Here is a 10,209-nt window from a genome sequence, read left to right on the forward strand (position 1 = left end):
AAAATTGTATGTATGTTTTTGCATTATAAGTAAGAAAATATAAATTTGATATGTATAAATAAGAGATAATGATTTGAAAAGGTAACCAGCTATACCATTTGTACATATTTGGTCACTTAACTTTTTTTCGCGCACTGTTAACCATTAAACAACTTGTTTTTTTGTTTAAAATATACAATTATCACCGGTAATAGAAGGTTTTTCAGGTTTCCGGCGTTTTTTCCTGCCAAGTATGATTTTTCCGGTCATCTTCTCCGGCCAAAATAGATTTCCGGCGAGATGAGTTCTTGACATATTTTTTAGATTTATTGTTTATATCTTTCTCTCTCTTTCTTATCTTTTGTCTATTCTCTGAAACAACCATATATCAAGGTTTAGATACACAATCACAAATCTAGAAACCGAATCTAAAAAATGGTGTTCTTGAGCAAAAAATCTTTTGAACTTCAAATCTGAAAAATGGTGTTCTTAGTAGTTCTTAAAACGATTTTCCAGAACTCGTCTTCATCTGTCCAAACGATTATATAAACGATTTTAGGAATATTTTTTCAGATCTCAAACGATTTCAGTGTTCGTCTTCATCTTGCTCGTTTGTTTCTGAAAACGGTTTTAATGTTCGTGTTCAGTTTTTGGGTTCATGTTCAGTTTTTGGGTTCATGTTCAAGAACACACACATACACTACAATCGTCTTCATCAGAAATCAAAACAAAATCTGACATCTTGCTCATGTTTTTCAGGAATGAACCCGGAAATAAGAGTTCCATAAACGAAAACCCTTTGACATAGATCGAGCATTTCTTCTTGTTCATTAAAACCTAGAAACGAAACCCTTGAAATCAAAGGGTTGAGTTTTCCTTTTATGTTCTTGAGTCTTGAAAACACATTTGAAATTATCTTCTGGTTTTCGAGTTCCGAAATCGTTTTGATAAGATCTGCTCAAGAACACCATTTTCCAAATGTGAAGTTCAAAGGGTTTTTTGAGTTATAAAATTGTTTTAAATAATCAAGGGTTTCATGTTCGAAATCTGAAATGAAGCTTTAAAATCTAAAAGGAAGCTTGAAATATGAAGCTCGAAATGTGTATGTGTTTATGTTTCGGATCTTAGAACCCAAAGAAGTCTAGAAAAAAAAGTGTCCTTCAAGAACTTCATTCGCACGAAAAATCATGTTTGGCCAGAGAAGATGACCGGAAAATTCATAGTTTGCCGAAAACAGGAAAAACCTTTTATTACCTGTCATAATGATATGTTTTTAAACAAAAAAAAAACAAGTTTAAGGTTTAACAAAACACAAGCACAAAAAAAAAAAAAAAAAATTAAGTAACCAAATATATACAAAAGGTATAGTTAGTTACCCTCTCAAGTCATTATCCCTATAAATAAATACAATGACATTGCTATTACACAAAAAGTACTCTTAATATGTTACTATTATAACTTATTAGTACACTAAATCTTACAAGTTTCAAGTTATATATTGTTACTATCCATAAAAAAAAAGGTTATTATAGGTAAAAAAATAGAATATATTGTCTATATTGGTAAAAAAAAAAAAAGCAAAGTATGTTGTTATATTTCTATGCCCTTTATTAAGCAAAAGTTTTTAAACAAATATTCAAACTCAAATTACACCTCTAACTAAAATTAGCATACAACATCAAATTGCTATTCAACTCTTTTCACTTTCTTCAAAATCTTTCTACACTTTCTTGATTCATCATCAACATTACTTTTTAAACTCCCTTCCAAACATTCAAACGATCGATATTTCACCTTCAATAACTTCTCCTTCACCATTTCAAGTCTTCCCTTTTCTTCTCTTCGAGCTTTCAAAAACCCAATCATCTGTTGTCTACAAAGCTTAATCTCCATATCCAACACATTAATCCTCGAGTCAACAGGGACACTACAATGCTCAACAATCTGTCTATGCCTTCCATGAACAATCTCTGGTTGCCACACCTTCAATGCACTCGAAGCTTCCTTCACTTTCTGCAAGTTCTTCAACTCATCAATGGCGGATTTGATTTTCTCATTCTCGTCACCTAATTGGTGTTCAATCTCGTGTACTTTTCTTGTGTGTTCATGGATCTGAGATTCGAGTCTTAGGACAGCTCGTTTTTCTGCTAAAAGTTTTTTTGCTTTGTCTTTTTCGAATCTGGTTTGGTAGATCGATTTGGGAGGAGTAGAGGTTGAAGATGAAGATGAAGATGAAGAGAGTGTAGGGAAATCAGAAGAGAGTAATTTTGACCAAATGCTGTCTTCTTTTGAAAGATGATTTAAACGTCTGGAAGCCATTGAAAGACAACAAATGTCTTTGTAGGTTAACGATGAAGTTTCGACTCCAAGTTCCAAAATCAACCTCCATAATTCATCTGGTAATGACATCTGTAAACCCTAAGAAGAAACTCGAAGAACTTGTTAACATTCGAATTGTTCCGAAATCATAACCAAATTAAAATTACCTACTGATTGAGCTATTAAAAGCCCTAAAGTCGCAATTGGGTATAATCAAGATCGGAATTTTAAATCCATAAAACAAACAGTTCAAAGAATTTGCACAAAACTTAGGTTATGTATATGATATTAACCATCTGGATGTTGTTTGTAGAGTTCGATCTAGGGTTTGTAATTGCAAGATTCATAAAGATGAAATCAATAGCTGTATATTTTGTATGAAATTGACGAACCTGTGGAGAAAGATAGCGATTGCAGAACCTTGCTCGACCGATGAATCTTTTGCGGACGAACGTTGCAAATTGCGCCCACGGAGATTTATAGTTGTATACCGATTTGATGGAATTAATCGTCTAAAACATTTTTTTTAAACGTAAAATAGGACAAATAGTTTTCTCTTCTAAGTTCTAACACTTATTTTAACCGATTTTCAAATATTTACTTAATTAATTTTTTCGATATAAAATATCTAGTATTCTAGTTCTTTGTAATGTTAAATATTATTATTAGACATTACTTAAATGAAACAAAAATTAGATCAAAACTCATGATTTTTTCGGTTTGTTGTCTCAAAACAGTTTTTGAGTGTCTTTGAACACTATATTATTAAGATTTTCTTATAATAATACTTAGAAATGGTTTACTCCAACATAAATCATCATTGAAAGATCATACTATTCTTAAGTATTTCTTCACGATTATGTTTTTTTTTTCTGCTTGATGAAATATGACAAAGCATGTTTGGACTCTGTGTGGGAGAATATAGTAGAATGAATAGACATTCATGTATTAAATAATAGCACAATATGGTTAATGCTGTTCTTTTTTTACGTGTTTAGGTGCGTCAAGGTTTTTGCTATGAAAGAAGCATATATGAACTTCTTGACTAAACCGTTGGAATGAAGATCAACATTTATACCGTTGATGTTTAAGTTTTTGGATGGTGATGCATGTCGGTTCTTCCGGGCAATTGTTATTGTGTAGATTGGGAACATCTGAATGAAGACATGAGTTCACAACATAATAAAACAATGTTGATCGTACTCTTGGAGGAGATCCCGAGAATATAATCTGACGGTTAAGTAAAATTTTTGGGAGAAAGTTTTGTATATGTATTAGGGGTGTGAGAGAATGGCTATTTTGTTAGGCATTTTCCAAGGATGTATTTAGAGTGGTGATCCAAGCATGGATGAGGTCCATTCAAATCAATCGTTGTCCATAAAAGGTGTTATAGAGGAGGGCTTATCAAGTCCCCCCCTAATCTTATGTGCAATAGTTATTCATGCTTATTTATTATCTTGCCAACTCAGTTTAATGATTATTTCTTTGCCTATTAACTTTTCTTTCCTTATTCTTCAGAGATGGATTTAGTTCTTCTTCTTGTCTCCTTTTTTATTTTTTACCTCTTTCTTGAAAACCCAAATGACTTTTTCTTTCCCAAAACTCTTTCTCTTTTGGTTATGGATTTTCATCACAAAAATCTACCTAGTGATTAAAAAATCTTCAACGTCAGTACAACCTTCGTGTTGAAGATAAAGTCACCATTCTTATTCAAGGAGATTGTGTCATCTTCATCTTCATCTGAAAATATCACTTGGCCCCAATTAGCTCACAACTCTTTTAAATGTTTTCGATGTCCATGCACAAAGTGGAAGACCCTTAACCATTACCCACACCATCATATAGCGTACATAAAACTTCTTTGAAACAAGTATAAACTCCTTAAAGATACTCTTAACCACTTCATTTTGCTTAAACTTTGTGTAATCACTAGAAGTTTTAATATCAATCTAAGGCCATAGTTCGTCAACATAATTGATTTCTAGGTAAAAAACCTTCATTCTTGCATAACGTGTATAGATTATTAATAAAAAACAGGTAGGCATGTAAATCGGTCCAAAACAGGGCCGAATACCACTAACCAGGTCCAGTTCGTTTTTTTGGTTAAAAACTAATCCTTACAAATGAGCCTCTCACATCTCCCAATGTGACACGTGTCGAGTCAGGAATTACCAACATGTTTGACTTCACAATCTCAATACATTTTTGTTTCTCATGTCTTTGCCCACCTTTTCCAACACCTCCCAACCTTTGATTGCATTAGCATATGTCTTAACAACCTCCTAAATCACAGAGCCACCAATAGTCTTGTTTTTGGACAAATAATAAGGCATTCGAACGGTCACTTGGGGAAAATGATTGTCATTCTGTGAAAGCCTCACGACATATGTGAAAATATGATAATTTTCCAATCCATATGTCATTCTCCTTGTTGATCCAACCTTGAATTGCACATTTAGTAACCTAATGAATATGAACCTTTTGCCTAACTTTGATAGATTTCATGTCACATAAATGTCCTCTACAGTTCCTTGTTGTTAACACATTTTCCTTAAGTCGTGTGATTTTATATGGCGGAAAATTGGAAATGTATATATGTAACGACCTGTATTTTCTATATATAATATTTATGGGAATTATCAGAGTTTTATCTACATTTGCAGAATTATACTCAAATTAAAACAATTTAAATCCCAGTAGGGAACACCGACATTAACTAGTTTCCCACAGACCCAAGAACCAACTTGATCAATGTAAGTCCACCACCAAAGGAAAGGCATTTAGCTTTCCACCCCGCTAATCTACTACAAAATTTGTCAATAATAGAGGACCAAGCGTTCACTCGGTTCATATTATGACCTGCATGAACCCCAAGATTAACAAATAGGATAGAATCAAAACCACAGCCCATGGATCTCGCAACATCCGCAACTTGAGATGGGGTAACACCAATTCCAATCAATTTGCTTTTATGCAAATTGATTAAGACCCGAAGCCAAGAAAAAACATCGAAAAAACAAAGAATATGAACAACCTTATCAAGACTCCATGGTGAAAGCACAAAAAAATCGTTCGCATACAAAAGATGTGGAATCTCAATGTCATCAATAGAGATCCCTCTAAAAACATCAGCCAAACGGGTCCTTTTAAAAGCCACGTGAAGACCCTCCATAGCCAAAATGAAAAGAAAAGGGGAAAGAGGATCACCCTGCCTCTAGCCTATTTGAATATGAAATTCTTTCGTAGGAGAGCCATTAACCAAAACTGAAGCTCTAGTAGAACTTAACATCTCCAAAATCCACCTGCACCATTTAGGACCAAAACCCTTAATTTGTGTAATTTTAACAAGATAGTCCTAAAACATAGAATCATAGGCCTTTTCAAAATCTACTTTAAACAACAAAAGTGGATTTTTAGAAGCCTTACACCAAGCAACCACCTCATTGAGAAGAAACAACCCATCTAAAATTTGTTTGTTGTAGCATCTGGTTTTGAGGCACTTCCATTGTTGACCCTTATATTGAGATTTATTGCATTATTGGTTCCTAAGTGTAAGAAAGTAGGAAAAAGGACCCACGGTGGCAATTTGGTAAATTATGGAAATTTAAGTATGCCATGCGTACGTGTGTGTACGCTAAGCGTATTACGGCGCACCTTTGTACGTTGGGCGTACACTTCGTACGCAGGGCGTACGTGGTTGGCATGCAAACCCTAATTTTAGGGCTTTGGCTCATATTTAAGCAACTTTATGGACATAAACCCTCTTCTTATCCAGCCTCCTTCTATGAGTTCGACCTTCAAGCAACCCTAGAGCAAAAGAGATCCATTTTGAGCCTTAAAGTGAGTTTTTGGAGTGGTTAGAGAGTGAAAAAGGTGGTGAGAAGATCTTAGAGTTGGGCACACTATGGATCTAGGATTTCTACTTGGTTTGCAACATCTTGAACGTATAAAGCTTGCATCTTTACCACTCCATCTTATAGATCTAGGTTTTTCTCTTTAAAGACATTTTCTGGTCCCGAAATGATGATTCATGAACATAGCATGTTCTTGACCCATTGATCTGTCCTTTCAGACCCTTGGAAGGGTCTTCAATCATATAAATGGAGTCTAAGTGGTTGGTTTTGCTCCATGCATCATTTAGGTCTTAATGGATTAAGAGTGGAGTTAAGCTCTTAATGGCCATGTAAAGTTATAAAGTTGGAAACTTTATGACTCTTGAGGGTATTTTAGCTATGGATCTGAAAAATAGTCGTGAATGCTTAAGCCATTAAGCACTTAGTGGGTTTTGAGACTTCTTGGAGTACGCCCTGCGTACGAGGTCAACCACCCCGATGGTGGTTAGCATGCAAGTACGCCTAGTGTGCCTTCGGAGTATGCCCCGTGTACTCATTCTATGGTGACTTGGCTGAGTTAACTCAACTGGGTTGACTCGTTCGGATTGACTTAGTTGACTTATGGATTTTGATCAATTTTATATTGACCTTGACTAAGTTTGACCTAAGGGTATTTTGGGTATTTCGGGATTTTGATTGTGATTGGTCACTTGGATGGATAGGTGTCGATTGGAGCTGAGATTCAGAGTCAGGACCTCATCAGCTATTGATCAAACTGAGAGGTGAGTTTTTCTTACTATACTTATGGGTCGAAGGCACCAAGGCTGGCCCATTGGATTAGATATCCTATTATGTGATAGTATGTTATCGTGTTGTAGTGATATGTTAGATTTGTATCTTGTTATATAGGATGATGTTATGCTTAGTGATATATAGATCTGCCCGAGAGTTTGTTGACTGGTTATATGTTGGTTGGTGGTTGAGGCTTTACTGCTATGTGCATGAGCCAACAGACCAATGGCATTCCAACCCAATGGTTGATTGGTTCGAGGGTATTTCATCTCGAGGATGACATGACACATTGTAAGTCCCTAATCTACCCGTGTATCAGTCAGATCCGTTTGATGGTGCGGAATCCCAATCAAACGGATGATGTAAGATAAAAAATAAGAGAAGGAGAAGAAGAATTAATATGAATCTTGTATGTATTGATATGAATTATGATCCGAATACAAAAGATTCACACAGACATAAAAGCTCCTGTTTCTCTCTGGCCGTAATCTCTCTAGTGTTCATCAATTTCATCAATCTCTACTCCTCACCCTAACACCTCTATTTATACATGTTGGATATGGACCGGAAACAAATGGGCCATAAATGAGTTTACGGCCGTAAACATGGCCAAAAACTCCACAATTATTACACAAAAATACAATTGCCCAGAAAAGTAAAGTATAAACCATATTTTGACCCAACAATCTCCCCCTTGGTTTATAGCTTTCTTTTCTTAATTGACCCAACAAGCTCCCCCTAAAAAGTAGATGGCTTTCTTGATAATCTTCAATGGGAGCTTGGCTTCAGCTTTAACCTTCGATTTCTTCACAACATCAGGATGAACATATGAATCTTCAATGAATGACTTCATCTTGAGCACTTGAGGTTTTCTTCAGAATTTGGCATTAAACGCACATTAGGTGAGGAGGCTTGACGTACTGATTCTTGAAAGATAACGCTTTCAACTTGAGAATCTTCAGAGAGAACTTCAGAGAGAACAAATCTTTTGGATCACTTCAGCAGGTACAAAAATAGCAGCAGACTGATTGAGGAGGCTTCAATGCAATCCGTCACATAATCTTCAATTTCAGTTTCACCTTGCTTTTGGGGTTGAAGGATTGAATGTTGAAAGAATAATCTTCATTTCTTGCTCCTTCGAATGCGAATTCTTCGATGCTCACGGACGAAGCTTTGGCTCAGAAATCTTCAACACAAACTCCATGAGTCTTATCTATACCTGAAATCACTATTCAAGACAAAAACAAAACTAAAAAAAAAACTTAGCACACAAATTAAAATAGAAACAAAAGTATTTTTGGATTTTTTGATTTTTCTGAACAAGAAATAAAACAAAAATAACACTATTTTTGGATTTTTTTTTTTCTTTGATTTTTTTTGAAATTTTTTATTTTATTTTATTTTATTTTTTATTTTTTATTTTTAATTCTCCCCTAATATTTAAATTAGAAGAAACTATGACAAATTTAACAAAAACAAAAATGATATCTAACTTTAAGAGAGATTTGGGATCAAAGTTTTTAGACAGCCTTTATCCACTTGTCGGTACCTTCCATATTCACATCTTTGTCTGGTCGATCGTCGGTATTGTTGTCCACTTAAACATGAAAAATTGTGACAAATTTAGGACATACTATTTGTTACAAGACATGTGAACTTAAGTTCCTAAAAAATTATATATGATCCTAATTTCTTAGATACTATATCTTAAGGTCCATTCATCTGACGACGACCATGGATATTGTTGTTCACCTAAATTGAGCAGCGAGATCTATAGACAATCTGTATGAGTTCAGTTTTAAGTGTACTGGAACGTGTTTCCCGCTTCCTGATATGCCCCAACCATCAAGAACTTCCAGAGTACTCCTTACACCGGGTGAGCAGACAACCATTCAGAGAGAGAAGAGATACATAATTCTATTGCTAACTACTTCAGAGGGGTTGAGAAGAAGAAGGTTGCATATGCTGTGTACCAGGTCAGATTAGAAGTCGCGCAAAGGAGACAGCATATGGCTAACAGATGAGAAGTATTTCACATATACATTTCACACACACACACACACACACACACACATATATATATATATATATATATATATATATATATATATATCCTGCAGAGAAATAGAGTTGCATATGTTGTGTACCAGGTCGGATTAGAGGTCACGCAAAGGAGACAACATATGACTAACAGACGGAAAGAAAGAAAATGATATTCTACAGACCTAATTTATCGGAATTTACCAGTCGCCCCATCCAACCGAAATTAAGGACAGAATCCGCACATCGAGGAAAAGTTAAGCCACGGTTCCAAGTACGGGTTCAATTAATGTGACGAGTAGATTCCCATATATATCTCCCTGCTCAACCTATCCGAGCGTCGTATTGTCAGGCTGAACGTATCTAACTAGGTCAAGATTTGTCAAGTCTATAAAATTCCCAAGTTCAACTCTGCCTAGTCATGTCCATTTAAAATTTTTCGTGCCTACCGACGCATCAAGTCAGAGCATAGACCCTTCAACTTCAGGTACGTTATGCAGACGCAGATTTCCTGTTATCACTTGATAATATCACTTCCCAGAACATCTCCCTCAAGCAGATTTCATAACCAACATTTTCTTTTTCTGATTTTCTAATGTTTTTGGATTTTTTGGATTTTTTTTTAAAATTTCTAATTTTTGTTTTGTTTTTATTTCTCCCCCTAAATTTGTGCATAGGAGAGAAACAAAAGTAAATGCGCAAATTTAAACTAACCTAAAACAAAAATTAGTCTTTAAAGTGAATCAAGTTAAGAAAAACTCAGGAGTATAGAGAAGAAAACGCAAACCATAATTCACCGATTGAATCTGCATCCAGAAGGTCTGAGAACAGCACGCATAATCTCAGAACATATCCAAAAATTCTTCATATCATTAAGCACTAACCCCATGTGATCCCTTTTTTTCTTCCCTTCCCGCAAAAGGACACATACTCTCAAACAAAGATCTGAATGTTGTACAGTTGAGAGATGTCCCCAATCATATGCCAAGAGCAGCCATTACCAACAAACCGAAGTCTGATGATATGCCTCCATAGCTGCTCCGACACAGAGCGGGATCAGTTGGTCTTTGGAACCCAGTCCATTTTGAAACTGGGTCGACCTTTGTCATCAACGCATGATACTCTCTCCCATGACATATCCTGCTTATCACAAACAGAAGATGTAGAAACGTTAGAAGCATTAGGAATTTTGGGAGTTTGAGCCTTCGGAACCCATTTGTAGTTGGGTTTAACCCATTTCTTTTTC

General features: G+C 35.3%; 2 protein-coding genes across 4 annotated transcripts; both read right to left on the minus strand.

Moving 5' to 3' along the window:
* Nucleotides 1-1,552: 1,552 nt before the first annotated feature.
* LOC111881965 (F-box protein SKIP24) lies at nucleotides 1,553-2,840 on the minus strand. Of its 3 annotated transcripts, none has more exons than XM_023878344.3 (2): nucleotides 2,691-2,840; nucleotides 1,553-2,388 (listed from the first exon to the last, which is right to left on the minus strand). In XM_023878344.3, exon 2 carries the CDS (start codon nucleotides 2,386-2,388, stop codon nucleotides 1,666-1,668), a length of 723 nt encoding a protein of 240 aa, XP_023734112.1. In that variant the 5' UTR covers nucleotides 2,691-2,840; the 3' UTR covers nucleotides 1,553-1,665. The 3 variants fall into 3 exon arrangements, with proteins under 3 accessions (XP_023734112.1, XP_023734111.1, XP_042757401.1); XM_023878343.3 differs by having other exon boundaries at nucleotides 1,553-2,397; XM_042901467.2 differs by having other exon boundaries at nucleotides 1,553-2,375; nucleotides 2,691-2,815.
* A 2,174-nt stretch (nucleotides 2,841-5,014) lies between these two features.
* Nucleotides 5,015-5,470, minus strand: LOC128133710 (uncharacterized). Its single transcript, XM_052771231.1, has one exon. It carries the CDS (start codon nucleotides 5,468-5,470, stop codon nucleotides 5,015-5,017), a length of 456 nt encoding a protein of 151 aa, XP_052627191.1.
* Between the last annotated feature and the right edge of the window lie 4,739 nt (nucleotides 5,471-10,209).

Source organism: Lactuca sativa, chromosome 4 (genome assembly GCF_002870075.4).
Source record: "Lactuca sativa cultivar Salinas chromosome 4, Lsat_Salinas_v11, whole genome shotgun sequence".
Classification (NCBI taxonomy): Eukaryota; Viridiplantae; Streptophyta; class Magnoliopsida; order Asterales; family Asteraceae; genus Lactuca; species Lactuca sativa.

What these genes read in the sequence shown, in the direction of transcription:
- LOC111881965 (XM_023878344.3), bottom strand. Translation starts at nt 2,388, where the DNA reads ATGTCATTACCAGATGAATTATGGAGGTTGATTTTGGAACTTGGAGTC.
- LOC128133710 (XM_052771231.1), bottom strand. Translation starts at nt 5,470, where the DNA reads ATGGAGGGTCTTCACGTGGCTTTTAAAAGGACCCGTTTGGCTGATGTT.